This window comes from Pipistrellus kuhlii, unplaced genomic scaffold (genome assembly GCF_014108245.1).
Source record: "Pipistrellus kuhlii isolate mPipKuh1 unplaced genomic scaffold, mPipKuh1.p scaffold_m20_p_7, whole genome shotgun sequence".
Taxonomy (NCBI): domain Eukaryota; kingdom Metazoa; phylum Chordata; class Mammalia; order Chiroptera; family Vespertilionidae; genus Pipistrellus; species Pipistrellus kuhlii.
Window position 1 is genome coordinate 28,749,938 of NW_023425573.1, and position 17,275 is coordinate 28,767,212.

At 47.6% G+C, this 17,275-nt stretch overlaps 1 protein-coding gene across 7 annotated transcripts in view; it reads right to left on the reverse strand.

The window, feature by feature from the left end:
- The window catches only part of COL6A3 (collagen type VI alpha 3 chain), a 72,495-nt gene that overhangs the window by 24,324 nt on the left and 30,896 nt on the right, over positions 1-17,275 (reverse strand). For 6 of the 7 annotated variants that reach the window (XM_036421270.2, XM_036421274.2, XM_045575832.1 and 3 more), the window contains 18 exons: positions 16,432-17,037; positions 14,390-15,004; positions 12,886-13,485; positions 11,947-12,284; positions 11,475-11,553; positions 10,370-10,515; positions 8,931-9,023; positions 8,476-8,529; positions 7,563-7,634; positions 6,766-6,792; positions 6,615-6,659; positions 6,445-6,498; positions 5,937-5,999; positions 5,271-5,336; positions 4,805-4,858; positions 2,209-2,244; positions 1,520-1,582; positions 650-712 (listed from right to left, as the gene is read on the reverse strand). In XM_036421270.2, coding sequence (XP_036277163.1) covers positions 650-712; positions 1,520-1,582; positions 2,209-2,244; positions 4,805-4,858; positions 5,271-5,336; positions 5,937-5,999; positions 6,445-6,498; positions 6,615-6,659; positions 6,766-6,792; positions 7,563-7,634; positions 8,476-8,529; positions 8,931-9,023; positions 10,370-10,515; positions 11,475-11,553; positions 11,947-12,284; positions 12,886-13,485; positions 14,390-15,004; positions 16,432-17,037 — 3,074 coding nt within the window. The remainder of the gene's footprint in view (positions 1-649; positions 713-1,519; positions 1,583-2,208; positions 2,245-4,804; positions 4,859-5,270; positions 5,337-5,936; positions 6,000-6,444; positions 6,499-6,614; positions 6,660-6,765; positions 6,793-7,562; positions 7,635-8,475; positions 8,530-8,930; positions 9,024-10,369; positions 10,516-11,474; positions 11,554-11,946; positions 12,285-12,885; positions 13,486-14,389; positions 15,005-16,431; positions 17,038-17,275) is intronic. The other variant, XM_045575831.1, reaches the window with a different exon arrangement.

Consider the following 17,275-nt stretch of genomic DNA (forward strand, 5'->3'; position numbering starts at 1 on the left):
CAGGCTGGTTCACTGCCAGGTTTCAGTCACTGCTCTTTTCTGTAACAAATGGTAGGTGGCTCCCCCAGTGTCCTATCGCACACCAGAGACAGCAGGTGTGTAGGACACCTGGTCCCAGCTCAGCTGTAGCTACACGTCTGCCCATCGTCACTAACAGCTGAGATGCTGAATTCTGCAGTCACAGCAGGTTTAAGGAACATCTTCTGGGCTGAAGTGGAGGATGGAGAACACCAGCCACAAAATAGCCAACCTCCAGAGCCAATCTCCAGGGGCGATTATGAAACCATTTGTCATAATCTGAGCATTTCAGTGGATTAGGTTACATTTATGCAGTCTCATGCTGAGACCTCAGGGACAGGCACATCCTGCCTCGCTGACCCCAGCTGACCTGTGTTGGGAAGGAGTGGCCTAGCTGCCTCTGGGTCACCAAGGAAACAGGGTTCTTACTTCCTCACATACACTAGCTGTGAGGACTGAGGTCAACCCAGTCCTGTCTCCAGAACACAACTCCTCACCTTGAGTGTCACAAAAGAGTCAGGCCAAAAGGAACATCTGTCCTCAGCAACATCCCTCCCCCTACAATCTCAGCCTGCTAAGACCCTGTACAGTTCGCTTAGCCTCACAGAGGGATAGGCTGAGATGCACTTACCCGAGGGCCAGGAATGCCCTGTTCTCCCATCAGGCCTGGAGGGCCGGTGGGACCAGCTGGACCCTGAAAGAGGAAAAGGCCAAGGTCAGTGCTGTGTTGAGGAGACACTCCAGGAGGAAGCTCAAATGACCTCTGTACTTTCTCCGGAGCCCAGAGCCCAGAGCCTCCCTCCCACTGCCAACAAGGCCCCCAGAGATCACATTGTATCTCCACTGTAGGAGAAGCAGCAGCAGCCCAGAGCATGAACGGGGAAGCTAGTTTTTAAAAACACAAATGTGTACATGACATTCATGGCAGCAATATTCACAGTTTCTAAAAGGTGGAAACTACCTATGTCCATCAACCAATGAGCAGAGAAGTAAGCTGTGGTCTATCCATGTAATGGAATATTATTCAGGCATGAAAAGGAGTGGAGCCCTGTGACATTCTTTAACATGGGGAACCTAAAAAACGTTATGCTCAGTGAGAAAAGCTGGACACAAAAGGCCACCTATTCATGTACATGAGATGTCAAGAATAGGCAAATCCATAGAGACAGAAAAGAAATGAGGGCCACAAGGAGCTGGGAATGAGGAGGTGAGGGGAGATGATGGGTGACTATGTAACAGGTACCATGAGGGTCTCCTTTGGGGGTGATGAAAATGCTTTGAAACTAGATGGAGGTGATGCTTGTACAATATTATGAATGTACTAACCACCCCCCCGCTGAGTTGTTCACTGTAAATGATGAATTTTCTGTTCAATTTTGCAAAATTGTCACCTTTGATTAATATATATATATATATATATATATATATATATATATATATATACATACATATATATGCAAAGGGTAATAGCAAAGGGTATGCAATGTCCATGGGTACCAACCTGTGCACCTCTGGTCCCCTGCTCTCCTGCAGAGCCCGGCTGGCCTGGACCACCCTTGTTGCCCTTAAAAGAAGAAAGAGAAGATTCAGGGTAGGGTCAGCATAGTTTATACCAATGTCAGCTCTCTGTTCCAAAGTCACATCTGGGTGAGGGGACAGGGCCATGATCCCAACTCTACAAGCAGCTTCAAAGCCACTGACCCCATCACTCTAGCTTGAAACAGTCAACATGTGGTGCCAGCTGCCCCTCTGCACTGTCACAACTATTTCCACTCTCGCCTCACCTTCTCTGCAAGATGGCTTTGGGAAATAAGGATGCTTTGCAACCTAATCCTGTATAGCACAGGTGAGAAGACTAAGACACAGAGACGTTGTGACTTGCTAATGACTGGATAAGTGGGCATGTTGTAAAAAAGATGCCTAGGAATTGCCTCCTCCATCTCTCTTTTTCCCTTCATTCCCCCCCCCCACCCAAAATCTGACCCCCACTATCAATCATTGTCACAAGTTCATTAGAAGAGGCCAAGTTTAAAGGGCTAGAGAAAGGTGGTAGCTGCTGGTTGAGCTGCAGGCTTTGATAGCAAAGGAGAGAGGAGGTTTTAGCTCGTGGGTGGGAGGTGAACAGGAGGACAGTCCATGAGAGCACATGGTGAGTTACATTGTGCTGATGGAGAAGAGGAGCCAGCTTACCTTAGCTCCTGCTGGTCCTCTTCGGCCATAGCCGCCCTGCAGAAGAAGTCACACACCATTAGGGGAAACAGGACAGAGCCCGGACTTTGCCAGACTTAACCCACACATTCATCTGCCACCCACTGTGTGCCTGGCCCTGTCAGCCCCAAGGAAACTCCTTCCTGCCTCATCTCAGTCAAGCTTTGCCTCCATGCTGCCCTGTTAGTCACCCAAGTGAAAGTTTTGAGAATTACTTCAGACCCGCCAAGCAAAATAATGACTCCTGGCTGCAGGGTCCCAGCCAATTTCAAATAAGGAATGTGAAAGGGGAATGTCAAGCTGTCTGTTTTTCTACCATTTTTCCAACTGTCAGGAGAAGTCATCATAATACGTTAATTATCATGGAAGGGAGTCCCAGACTCTCCAAGTCCTGCTGGCCAAGTATAACAGATCCTCTGGTAGGTGAGCAGCCAAAGGCACATGCGTGAACCTGCGAGCCCAGGGGTGCCTCATGTCTTGGGAACATCTGTGTCTGTGCTCTAGGGGTGACCCCCAGTCCAAATAAATGTGGGCTCACTGTGTAAGTAATCTGCTACCCCCCCCCACTTGTGATTGCTTCCTCTGTGGTGAGGAGGTTTGGGATGGGAACATGGGAACGTCCTGGATAAATCTTTGCAAGGTGAGGAGTTGTGTTCTGGAGACAGTAACAACCGGTGGTTACTGGGCTTGACCGATTGCTGCATCACCCAAAGACCACAGTCTCCACTCCCAACAGGCCATCCCAGGGATCTTCTTGTGGCTGTTTTTTTTTGTTTGTTTGTTTGTTTTTTAATTCATTTTTGCTATTATTCACTGTTGTGGCAGCTTCTTTAATGGAAGACTTGGGCCTCCTTCCATGAACAACATATGGACAAGTCGGGGGCCAGGTTAATCCTCCAGAGTAGCAATCTGGCTGGCCCCTCCCAAAGGGGACAGCCTAGAGTATGTCAGAGGCCACCAGTGCTCAATGACTCATTGCTCAGGCCAGAGGCTGCCTGTGGAAGCCCTGGGGGCTGGGGGGGGGGGGGGTGATGTGAAGAACAAGGTGGCCCCACAGAAGAATGTGCTTTGTCTGGACCTGGGCCTGACACAGTAAGGTCCCAGGGAAGGAGGAGGCCACACTGCCAGGCCTCAACCTGCTACAAAGAAAGCAACTGAGTCCACAAGAGCCCTTGACTGTATCGAATTCAAACCCAAGGGTCCACCTGTGCATAGAATGAAAACGAACTGTTTATATGACTGTCAGTCACGAAAACCAGTTTTAGGCCTACTCTACTCACCAGCAGTTACATGGCACATTATAACAATTGGTTAGCTCCTCTTTGCTTTTTCATTATTTTTTATTAGCTTAGCAGCATTATTCAAAAATAATACTCAGAACTATTAAGAGAGCATTTTCAGATATTAAGTCTTCTTCTGAATTTTAAAAGCGAAATTATGCCCACAGCATGTCATCTGACTATGGATGATAGTAATTTCTTCTGAAAGCCCTCACCTCACATGCTCTCTCAAACCGTTCAATGGCTCAGCCCTTAAAACATTGCTGCCACCTGGAACCGGTTGCACAGCCCCAGCTAGTCTCTGAGCAGAGATATGGCTGGGCACCCACAGCATCCTGAATGGGCCCCTGAGGATTACAAATCCCAAACACTCCTCTGCATACAGGAGCCATCTTCTCCCACCTTAAGCTCTGCGTACCCCTTGGCCCTAGAAGTTTCCAAACTACTTAGTGTCCCTTTGGCTTTAGGTAGGAACTCATCAACAAGACACAAAGATTAGGCATGCAATGAGCTACTGCAGCTCACATTTCTGATGTGTTTAAGAAGCCACTGCGAGCCTGGCCAGTGTGGTTCAGTGGTTGAGTATCAACCTATGAACCAGGAGGTCACACAGTTCGATTCCCAATCAGGTACATCCCCAGGTTTCAGGCTCCCTCCCCAGTGTGGTACGTGTAGGAGGCAGCTGATCAATGATGCTCATTATTGATGTTTCTATCTCTCCTTCTCCCTTCCTCTCTAAAATCAATAAAATATATGTATTTTTAAAAGCCACTGTAAGATGCAATTCTCTAGAAAAAAAGAGTCTAGTTTCATTGATTGGGTTCCAGCAAAACACACACACACACACACACACACACACACACACACACACACATACACACACCATCATACACAGCATCATACACACCATCACACACAAACAGTTATAAAACCAATAAGCATATGACCCCATCAGCCTTCCTGCCCTCATTCCCTCATCCCTCCCAGATTCATGCTTTATTTGGATCTTTTAAATATTTAGTGGGATAAAACATGGCCAAATTTCCTAAAACAGTAAAGATAATATTTTTAAAGCATCTGTTCAGTGTGTTTTCTGGGCTGGGAAAGAAGCAGGTCTTGGGGAGGGAGAAGAGACAAAGTATAGAACTAAGATAAGAATGAGAGATTTCTCTAAGTGGCATGATTTGGATGACAATAGTTTCAGAAATTTCTTAATAAGAAGTAAGGCAGGGTTTGGGGGTTTAGGATCTAGGTGGCACTTTAATATCAGGGAGCCCATAGCCCTCAAAGACACTCACATCCTTGCCGGGATCTCCAGGCCTTCCAATCTCGCCATCTCTTCCAGGGAGGCCCTGGTGTGGGAGAGAAAACGGCGTGAGATTCTCCTCTGCAGAGAAGAGCATCAAATGTGGCAATTTTGTTCAAGACATCATGGGAAACGGTATTGATACACAGAGGGGGTCACCCAAATAACTTTGTGGGTGCATCATGCTCAGACACATTCCAACAGCACAAGGCTCTGGCTTGAAAAGCACTTTCTGTGAACATCTGGGGGGTTGGGGGCCTCTTGGAAGGGTTGTTCCATTTCCCAGTGGAGACTTCCTTCACGGGGACACACATGGGCTCTGGGAACCCTCTGCTCCCAACCTGTTAGGTCTACAGCCTGAAAAGCCACTTCCATGGCCCCCAGGCTAGGGAAGGCCCCCTGTGGGTTTTGTGTCTTGGCCCCCAGCACAGGGAGTCGAGGAACGAGGAGCATCATACCATGGGCCCAATGTCTCCGGTTTCTCCTTTGGGTCCTCTCTGCTGGCTGTCCCGTCCTGAGTCACCCTGGAAACAACACAGGTTGTGGGAATGAGCCTCATGGGCAGGAAAAGACACCCTAAGTTTGCTTTAGGAAAAGAAAAATGTTTGTAGCTCATCTTTGATTCTGTAAGTGCAAGCAAATGACCATCTCTGGGCCAGGCTTCTGTCCTCCCAGACAGGTCTAGGCAAGAGGGCCCGAGGCCCCATCTTCCCTGGAGCTAAGAATGATTGGCCGATCCACAGTCAGGGCCGGGGGGGGGGGGGGGGGGGGGGGATGGATGTTGCCTGAATGGTTGTGTCTAGTGGGGCTGGTGCAGAGTCTTGCATTCATGTCCTCACTCATATTTTTTTTGACCACCCAGTCCAGCTCGATTAAAGAAACCTGAGACCACATTTTAGGGAAATCCTCATGTCTTCCCAGGACAGGACTTGCAAACACTTATCTCCACAGCCAGACAGAAAACATGTCCCCAGCAACCCCAAAGTGAGGGGAAATGACAAACCACATCTTTTATCAACAAGTTTTAAAGCAGCATCAAAAGAAAAATTCCCCCTTTCAGCCCTCTGTTCCCACAGCCCTCTTCCCCAGACTCAGGGCTTAAAATGTCCGTGAGGAATTCTTACCGGGTCCCCTCGAATTCCAGCATCTCCTCGTTCTCCTCTGTCCCCTTTAGGTCCTTTGTCACCCTAACAAAAAACACATGTGGAGCTTAATCACTAAATAGAATTACACATTTTTGTCTCATTCTTAAAACCCCATTCTTCAACTCATAGGTTTTAAATGGACCAATGTCAAGCATTTACTCATTTGGCCATGAAGGTAAAATTACTTCCAAATATTTATGATTTGTTCAGATAATCCACAAATATTTATTAGGGACCCCCTCTGTGCAGACACTGGGATTTATTTGCAACAAAACAAACTCAGTCCCTGCCCTGTGAGACACAGTCTCCAAACAAGACAATATAATGTAATCTGTCACAGCTGCCAGGGACACAGGGATGCCAAGGAGGCAGCCCCAGAGGAGGTCAGGGGAGGTCTCGGAGGAAGTGGTCTTCACATACATCAGTGAGAGACATAGTCCCTCGGTGACATGTCCCTCCATCCCAGCAGCAGTGGAAATGCACCTACCCTTCTCCCGGGATTCCCTTTCTCGCCAGAAGAACCAGGCACGCCTTTGTCTCCCTGCCAAAGACAACAACAACATGTCATTTCTGGCACAGTGGCTTCCAGAGGCTGAGTACAGTCCCTGGAATCTTCAGGACCAAAGCTGCTAGGACTTAGAGCACAAAGTCACTCACATCTTCCCCGTCGAGACCATCCAGTCCGATTTCCCCCAATTCACCCTGGAGGGGACAAGACACACAGGTGAGTGTGGATGGCCTTCAGACAAAGAAGAAATGAGAAGTGCTGGGAACGTTTTCAATAGAAAAAGGAAAACAAACTGAGTACCTTCTCTCCTGGGAATCCTCGAGAGCCCTGGAAAGTAAGGAAAGAAGACACATTAGCTCCTTTTGGAGGCTGGTCCCTGAGCTACAGGAGAGGGCTGCCCCAACCCCAGTGAAGGCCATCTTAGCTGAAAATTCACTATTGGGGATTTATTTGTTTGGGTTATCCTCTCACCATTGCACAAAGGTCATAAAGCTAATTTTCCTGGACCTGGCCACTGGTTGGTTTGGCTCCCTGGTCAGGGGAGTGGTCCCTGAGAGCCAGGAACCAGGAGGCCCCTCTGTGACTTTGCAGTCTGGTGACCTTCCCTTCAGCACCCACTCTTAAACTTCAGCAAATGGAGAAGAAAGTTTATCAGCCCTTGAATATAAGTATTTCATGCAAAGGACTGGCAAGTGCAGTGATCTCTCCCTTTCTTTTGTTGCCCCATCTCCCCGGCTCCTCCCGGAATCCCAGGCTGAAGCCACTGGCACTGGCCTTCTCCCTGTTCTGGCCCACATCCTGTCTGTCCTCGTGATGGTTTTCTGGCGGCTGCCTATTTCCATAGGAAACTCTTTCTGCATTCCCAGGCTCCCTTCCCAGTGCAGCCTGTGCTCCGAACCTACCAGACTGTGGGCTGTCTTCCCAGGAGAAGCCCCAGTGGCTGGATGCTGACAGCAGAGAGACCCAAGCACCATCCTCTCCGTGGCACGTGGAGAAACTGTCCACTTTTTGTACATACTGCTGACTCTCCTACCCCCAGATAGGCCAATGCTGTGGTCCCCCCACATGCAGAGCCCCCACACACACACAGACTGTACCTTTATTCCTCTCTGGCCAGGACAGCCCTGGAAACCTTGAGTGCCATTCACACCAGGAGGACCACGATCACCCTGTCAGGAGAGACAAAGGTTTTGGTCATCACATCTCCAATGGGTCCACAGCTCAGTGAAAGCCCTGCCTTCGAAGCAAATTTGCTGCCGGGAATGCTGCCTGAGCCGAGGGATCCCGGCCTTCCTGCCCCCCAGGCCCTGTGCACAGCTGAACTGGAGGAAGGGGGCCTCTGGGCACCATTTCTGGGTGGGACCTGGGCCCCTTAGACAATGCTTGCCCAGACTGCCTCTCTGTATGGCCCCAGCTCCTGACTCTCCAATGAGGCTGTTCCCAGCCCTGACTCTGGCACTGGGAGCTGGGTCCCCATGACCTCACCTGCTCCCTTTAACTCCAGGGCTGGGCCTTCTTCTAGGGTCTCAAAGCCTCTGGAACCATGTTTGTCCCTGTATCATTTCCCAAAGGCTCTGTACACCCTCAACTGGCCCCTGAGGCTATGGCCCATCCAAACCTTCTCTGGGAGACTTCCCCTAAAGGGCATCGACCTGATTACAGCCTGATTAGGGCCCCCCTGTCCCCTGCTCCCACTCACTCCCATCTCAGCTTGAGTATTGGAGCTTAGCAGACTTTGAATATGCCAGACCCGGTGGCTCTCTGCCTCAGAGGCACTAACCCCTCCCTGAGGAATGGAAGGAGTGGAAGCCCGCTCTCCATAGCCACTCTGGTCATGTTTGGGCCATCACGCTATTTCCATCATGTAGAAATCTGAATAAAGATGCTAAGGAAGTTAGAAATTAATGTCTTCCCAGTGGGATAACCAAACAGATTGTGAACTCTGAAATTCAACCCCTACAAGGGACAAGGAGGGAATAACAATTTCAGGAATAAAACAACTTCACTTACAGGTCCACCTTCATCACCAGGATAACCTCGGTAGCCATCTTCTCCAGAAATACCCTAAAACAAAGTACATAGGTTCCTAGGTTAAATCCATGAGTTTTGAAGGTGTCTGTTCTGTATGTAAGCATCTTCCTGAGCCCCACCCCCTCCTCTCAGTAGAGTAGTGCTAAAATTCAGCATGGCTTTAGGTGCTCCCCTGAACGTCACAGTTTTCTACACATTATTTCAGTGAAATTATTCTTTCTAGCAGGATCTTTAAGGCTCCTGATCTACCCAGAAATCCTGTCCATTTCCTGTAACTGAGGCAGATCCTGAGCATCCCAGCTGACTATCCACAGGGAGTCTGCTCATCGGATCTTCTGGGGCCCACTCCCCTCCCCTTTCCCATCTCTAGCCAACATGAAGACGGACTTCTGAATTCCAGCCTCAGGTGTAAGAAAAGGACAAAGCTGCTACACCTTTGGCCCGATGCTGCCAATGGGTCCTCTGTCTCCTCTTTGTCCAGAGCATTTGCAGGGCACTCCACAGCAAGCTTTCTCAGCGATGTTGTCCTGCCAAAAAATAATGAAAAAGTTCAAGTCTTAATAAGCCTCCAAAGAAAACATAGATATGCCCTGAAGGTAAGATCTAATGTGGATTCCACGATCAGATAAAGGCACTCCCACACAACGCTCACTCACAGACCAGCTTAGTGGTTTAACCGTCACATCACGATAGGGGAGGGAAGTCACCAGTAGGAGACTAAAGAGCAACCAAAGTAGAATAAACCTCATTCACAATGTCACCTCAGGCTGGGCCTTATTTCTAGAAGGTTCTGACATACCTTCTAGAAATATTCAAATTTCAAAGTTTCAAATAGAAAGCATTACTTATGTGTTTTTAAGCTCCAAGGAGCAAAACAAATGAATTGCAGATGGTCAGGTGAGAAGGTGGTTCCAAAATGAATATCCATATGCTCTTCCTCAGAACCATGGTCAGGGCCATGGACTAAGGCACCAGCCTGGAGGAGGCCTGGGGGCAGCCTTGTGTGGGCAGACACAGGCAGTGCTGCCTCTAGCCACAAGCACGTGACTCTGGGTCACCAGTGCCTCTGTGGCCCATCACACACCATGGATGCCCCTTCCCACCCCAGGCCTGGACTTCACAAGTGAAGTGCAGACCCAAAATACATGTCCATCTGCTAAATCCATGGTGGTCAAATGTGCTTCTGACAATGAGCTTACTAGTTTTCATTGTCTCTCACATCCCAGACTCATCCCCTAACTCAACATCTTCCCACCAGTTTTCAAAAATCCTAATTCCTGTGCTGGGAAGAAGACAGAGAGAGGGAGGGTAGAGTCCATGCATCCCACGTCCCACTGCTGCCACCACCAAAGGACTTCAGGGTCAACCACTCAGCCCACATCTCCCAAGGGCCCCACCCGCACTCCCAAGTCTCCAGCAGAGAGAGGCTGACCTCCTGAGGGTGAGGGAGTCCCAATGGCACCCTCATTTGCTCCAGAGGAAATTGGAAGGGAAGGCAATCAAAGCACTTCTCTGCCCAAAAGTGATCCTCCTTTCCTGCACATTCTTGTTTCATCGTGCAGGCTTTCTGAGGACACTTTCTGTTTTGGAGCAGGCAATCTCAACCCTTTGCCTTCTCAACAATTAGGCATGAAAATTTTCAGGAAAGGGAGCCTAGGAAATGACAAGGCAGCAACATCACACACCTGGGGACCTGTGGCTCAGCTCACTGCCTCTCCAGCTCCCGAGTATCTTTAATTCCAGGACTCATATGTGTTATGGCAACAAGGCAGGTCCCAAGTATTTAATGGGTTAAATCACCCACCCAGAGGCCCATCTCCCTGACTTCATTGCCTTGAGAAGCCAAACACTGTGGCATCTGCACTGATCTCACCAGCTGCTCCGCGAGCTCGTAGTCCAGGTCCAGCAAGTTGAGCCTCAGGGGTCTGTTGTACATGAACCCTCGCCCGAACTCCAGATGCATCAGCTGCTCCAGGTTGGCCACACGCTCCAGCCCCACCAAGATCAGAGCTCGGACACCTGCGAGGATGGGCACATTTCCAAGGGCTTGCTGAAGCGCTGAGAGCCACAATATCTTTTGGGGGGTGGTTGGTGTGTTGTTGTTTTGTTTGTTTGTTTGTTTGTTTGTTTAAGAAAACTTCAGTATGTAATTTGGCCTGTAACTGAAACATGTTTAATCAAGCTAGTCAACCAATCTGAAGTGCTTGGAACTCCTCAGAGCAATGGTCTCAGATGTGTCAGTAAGTCAACTAACTGGTTAATATAAATACAAGAAGAGACACCATGAAGTGTATGCATAAATTCTCAAACTCTGGTCTTACCTCACACAGGTATACTGTGGAAAAATTAAAATGCCACATCTCCAAAATCAGGTAGGAGCGATCTTATCTCCATGGTTCGGGGGGTTGGGGGGGAAAGCAATACACAAAATGTTTTTATGATAATGTATGTTTCATAAGTCCTTCTTAACCCTCTGCTGTGGACATCCACTTTTTGATAGAGCTACCAAAGTCCAAAACTGTGGACAGACAAATATTACCTCTGTTAACAGGCACCACAGCTTATCCAGTCACCCTAATTTGGAAAGTATACTGTTATTTACTTTATATTAAAGTATGTGTTTACTTCATGCTGTAGTTTTGTTGAGCTCTAATAACTGCAAACTGCTACAAAATTAATCCCTAGTTTATGGGATGTGGCTAAATGAAGCAAATCTTCATGTTCTTTTGCAATATCACCATGCTTTCTAGATGTTGTACCACCTGGATGAGTCTGAGAATCTGTGGGACCCAGGCCAGCACTTGTCTGTGGCATCCTTGGTAGCCCCTTCCCATAGCCCCAGACAGGCAACTGAGAGCCAAGTTGATGAAGAGGAGCTTGCCCCAAGGACTCTGTAAGCAATTTCTGTCTCCCCAGCAGAGCAGTGTGTCTGCCTCCCCCACATCTCCACTTCCCGTTTAGAAAGCCCCGGAATCTACCTTCTTGTCGAAGTTCCTCCGATGCCTTTTGTAAATCAGCCATATCTCCGTCCACCCCATCAGTAAAATGAATGACCACCTGAAATTAAAAAGAAGCATCACAGAGCCTGGTAAGGGAGCTTAGCCAGTTCAAGTCCCTCATCTTACAGTTGAGAAAACTATGAGGGCCAACTACTTCATGTTTGTAGCTCTTTGCTCTTGTGCAGTTAGACAGGTGGAAAGTGAAGGAACTGCAGTACTTGATTTATTCAAAACACAAGCAGCAATGAAAATAAGAGCAGTTATCTCACTCTCTTAGTATTGTAATGTCTTTTCTGGAAATCACGTGTGTGTGTGTGTGTGTGTGTGTGTGTGTGTGTGTGTGTTGAATACAGGCACCAGCAACCCATCAAATGTGAAGAGTGTTTAGGGCACACTCCTGACCAGGAAAGTCCAAAAATGGCACAAGAAGCTGAACACGGGCCCTGCTCACCTTCACACTGTCGGGTGAGGACTGCCTGAACTTGTTCTGATAGGCCTTCAGTGTGTCTGCTGTGAGGACATAGGGGTGCTGGCTGCGCATGTTCCGGAACTTCTCAAACAGCTCCGGCTCGTACTCGGCAAAGTCGAAGGCCTCCACAGGGCCCGATGGTGTGTTGGCCACCACAGACACCCGCACGGTGGGCATCTGGCCACCGCTGCAGCTGAGTCTTTGCATCTGGCTGATTCTATTCAGGATGATGTCCACCTTAGACTCGAGGCCTTTCTGAGTTACAAAGACATTCTGATCTCTTGAACCATCAAACCCCAGAACCACATCCAGATTGCAGGCTGTAAAGGGAAAAAGCAGGCAATGAGCTCTAAGAGGGGCTGCACAGGTGAGTTCAAGGTATAGGCACAGGACATGGGCCAGACATCATGCTCAAGGGCAAAATGAAATCTTCTAAGGATGAGCTTTGAGAAGAAATTAGACCAGCCTGTCTCACAGGGAACACCAGTGCTGACTGTTAGGAACCAGAATGGTAGGCCATTTTAGTCTATTGCTCTTTTCATGATATTAATCAATTTTGCCATGACATATAGTTGCTGTTTACATGCCTCCCAAGTTCCTGAACATGAGATCTCAAATAATCTGGTCTCACATAATTGATATAATAAGCCTACAAACAGAAACAAGAACCATCTGAATTATTTGGGGGATTAAAGAATAAGGAGAAAAGGTAAATCTTAAAAGGGCATGAAAAGCAGGCTTCCACTCATTGAAGAACATCTGAGACCTGGCTAGGTGCCCACCAGGACCCAATCCTCAGGGAGATGAGGAAATGCCCGAAGTAAACGATGCTTAAGGAAGCCACAGGCCAGTGCTGGGGACCTAGGTCACTAAGTCACATCAACAAGACGGGATGGAAAATCTGCTCAGGAAAATGTTTACCTTTGGAAACATCCGTCACCCCAGGACATAAGACCTCATTCATGGCATCGTCCAGAGTTTCCAACACCTGCTCCTTCAACTCCGACAGCTCCTGGATGTTCCCTACCCGGAAGGCTGTGGCGCTGTTGGACGCAATTTTCCCAACCTCCACTGAGTCGATGTTTCCCAGGCCCACCGCAAACACTTTGACACCTCTCTGGGTGAGTGCCAGGCTCGCCTCCTGAGCATCCTCCGTGGACTTCCCGCCAGTGATCACAAATGCAATCTGAGGAACCCGCTGATCCAGGCGGCTGCCCGCGACTGGCACGAAGTGATTCAGCCGCAGGTGATCAATGCCCACCTTGGTGTTCGCGTGCCTTCCCCCTTTGTAGATCACCTTGTTGATGGCATCGATAATCTGCTGCTTGGTGGAGTACTCCCTCAGGAAGAACTCGTCGGTGGGGCCGGAGTTGTACTGTACCAGCCCCACCTGGATGGAGTCTCCTTGTCCATAAACCGTGTCCACGATCTCAGACACAAAGTGGAGCACCTCCTGGAAGCTTCTCTTCTGGAAGTTGATGGAGCCGTCCAACAGGAACACAATGTCGGCTTTCTTTTTATCTAAAAGGGGCCAGAATGAAAAGGAGGAGAACTTTGGTTTCCATAGCCACACATTAATAAGCAAACTATAAATTAAAATAATTGACATAAGACATTCCTGTAACTTATTACATTGAATACCTTAGCTCAATCCCATGCCTCTATAGCTTCTGAATTCACAGCCCTCAACACATTATGCTAAAGACAAGAAGATAAAATGATAAACCACTGAAACAAAAAGGAAAGAACACGGAAACTCCATGAAACTGAGTTCCCGTTATTCCATACCAAATGGTACTCTACAATGGATTCAGTGGTCCATAGCCTCAGGTGTTTTAGGAAATACCATTGAACACTTTCTTCTGGTCAGAAATAAAGGTTGATATCTGACAGAAGTCAGGGGACATCTAGAAGTGCTAGAGGCAGAGCCAGGAAAGGCTTCAGATACAAATTGGAAAATGGAAAGCAGACCCCCGCCTTTGAAGGGTGGCATGCCAGTATGCTGAGAGCTTTGTGGGACACTGTTGAAAATCAGTAACATTTGGGGTAATAACCCAATTATGTCAAGTGGTCAAGATCAGAGTAGAGAAGGTCATGGATTGGCCAACTTCAATGATGTTGTCCTATTCTGAGAGTCAACAAGCCTGTGGTTACTCCTCAAAGCACCTTCATTGAACCTTTCAATGGGGCTACATTAGCCTTACTGAAGCTTGTGGAAGTCTCATGGAAGAAAAAGTGACCATATGCTTCCTAGGATATTTCCTTCTACAATTTCAACTGATTTTTATGCTAGTAGTTACTTTCTAATACTATATGCAGCAACAACCCTACAAGATGAAAATTATTCAAATAAATGCTATTTACATTTCTCAATTGGAAAGCAATTGATGTCATACTCTTCAGTCATGGGTTCCACAGTTCATACCTGTCCGAGGGGGAGAGGGTATGTCCACTCCCGGTGGTGCCGGTGTGACCCCTGAGGGTCCAAATGAGTTCATGATCCTCTCTTCTACATTGGGAAGATCTCTGAACTCTCGCACTGTGAAGACCAGTCTGGGGTTATTGGTGATAGTCTGCATCTCCGTTCTGTCAATGTTTCGGTCTCCTACCCCTAAACTCACAATCCCTGCGTTGCGTATCACCTGTGAAAACTGGGAAATGTCATCCTGGGATTTTCCACCCAGAATCAGAACCAGGTGTTGGGGCACCCCATCTTCTATCCGGCTCCCAGCAGACTTGACAAAGAAATTTCTTGCCACATGTTCCAGAGCTATGCCGGTATTCCGTGGAGACCCGCCTTTGAACCGCAGGCGGCGGAGGGCATCGACCACAGCGCCCTGGGACTTATGGGTCTTCAGGTAGAATTCTGGGAAGACTTCATTGCTGAACTGCATAACTCCAATTCTCACTTTATTGGGGCCAACATTGAGCCTTTGGACAATCCTGATGATAAAGTCTCGGATGTGTGCAATGCCTTCAAATCTCACACTGTCAGAGCTGTCAATGAGGAAGACAATGTCGGCAGCATCACTCTCGGCAGCTGGGAGAAAAGAAGAGGAAAGCTCAGTGCATGGCTGGCACCCATGTATCTTGATTTCTGCTTTTGTTTCTGAGGTTTGTATTTTATTCTGGACTTGGTGTGGTATTGCACCATAATATTAACATTAAAACTATGATCTGAGTCATTGGTGTTTATTTCTTGGACTTTTTAAAATTAATCATTAAAATTGGGTCTTTTTCGCCTAAACAGTATCCATTTCTTGATGTATTTTAAGGTCTCCAAGACTTTCTGACTTTACTCAATTTTAATTTTGGCTTTGGGGTATGGAATATAACTCATTTCTAAAATAAAAGTGATATTTAGAAACAAATCCCTGACCCATAATCTACAGAGTCATGAACTGTTACCACCATAAGGAGCTGAGATCATCCAGACCAATATGTTGTACAAAAAGAGAAAAGCAGCTGAGGTCAAAGGTCCATTCCCACTCATGCTCACCACTTCACTGCTGACCACCAGGTAATCCCAACTGTCCCCCAGAGGGCCACTACAGCTCCCCATGTGTTACAGTCATAGTATTTCTTTTTTGCTCACATTTCTCTAAGATTTATAGAAAGTTTTTATTTTCAATATTACCATTTCTATTTCTTTACATGAGTTTGTTTTTTAACTATAAAATCAATAAGAAAGTCCTGTTTTCCTCTTAATTGGTGTTCTAGGTACTTCTTGGATGCCATGTATTAAACTACTCATATGTTTCCACTCCACAAATTCAACCTGTATTTTGCTTCATAAATCACTCAGCTACTTATAGTGGAAACAGCACAGCATAAGGTGAGTAAGTCTTGGAATTGAAATGTTTATACTAAGAAAGAGGAAATCTCTCCTGGCACACACAGCCAGGCCTCAGAGAACATCAACACCAGGGAAAGCCACACTGTGGCCACCATGGAGCAAGACAAAGATGAGGTCATGCTGGAATCCTATGTGAACACTGACAAAAAGAAGACAAAAATAACCAAACACCCCTCTGTCCTGGCTCATAGGAATGATCACTGCTTCTTTACCAATTATAGCTTTAGCCATCAGATTTAGCAAGGCACCCAATCACAGAATTCCTTTCATTTCTTAACAACATCTGATCCTGGCAAAGTCCCACTTCCTCAAGTGTTCCACAGACTCACCTACCATAAGCTTGAGACCTATCAGAAATCCTTTCCAACACTGAGCTATCCGTGGTTCGCCGTCCTATGCTTCCTTCTTCCTGGCCACAAGCAATAGGCCCAAGTGGCTCAACAACAGGTGTGCCTTTTTTTAAATTAACTTGTCCTGAGGACAATGGATCTTTGAACCTTTTTTTTAATATATATATATATATATATATATATATATATATATATATATAGATATATATATATATCTCAAAACCACTCAGAGAGCTGCAACAACAATACACTCCAACCTACCAGGAGGAGGGTAGGGAGCTCGGGCCAGCATCTGCTGAATCTGCTGTGAGGTCAGGGTTGTGATGGGCGTCAGCAGCCTCTGCTCCAGGCTGGGCAGCTCCCGGAAGGTGCTCACTGAGAACACGTACTCAGGGCTCAGGGAGATCTTAATCAGCTCCTCCTGGTCCGCATTCCTGGCAATGGGAAATGGTGCCACGCCATACCGCTTGAGCTCTACTGCCGCGTCGTCCACCTCGTCCCCAGAATTTCCAGATGAAATGAGGACCAGGAACTGAGGAACGCCCTCCTCAATCCGGCTCCCCAGTGGCCTCTTGAAGATATTTTTTGACACAAACTCCAGGGCATTCCCAACGTTGATCTGCCGCCCGCCCTTGGGCCGCAGCCGCCTCACCGCATTCTGCACCTCCTCCTTGCTGGAGTATTCGTTGAGCAAGAACTCCACATGTGTGCCCTCACTGAACTGGATGACTGCCACCCGGGTCGTGTCAATGCCCACGTCCAGCGAGTCCACCACTCTCTCAATGAGGTTGCGGATGTATTGAAACTCAGAGGCAGCACGCTGGGACCCATCAATGAGAAAGACCACATCCTTCTTGTTGCCTGAGCCTGCGAACCAAACCATATATCATGGGTTTCACCTTCATTGGCATCTCATTCTCAGCATTAACAAACCACCTCCCTGGTTGTCATGGAATCAGCACCTGATGGGCAAATATCCTAATTCTGAGTCTTGTCACAGCAATGACAAGTCAGGGAGAAGAAGAGGAACCAGCAAAGGATAAGGAAGGGTAACTGAGGGAGGCAGAGATGAGGCATATAAGACACATGTGTAGACAAAGTGGGA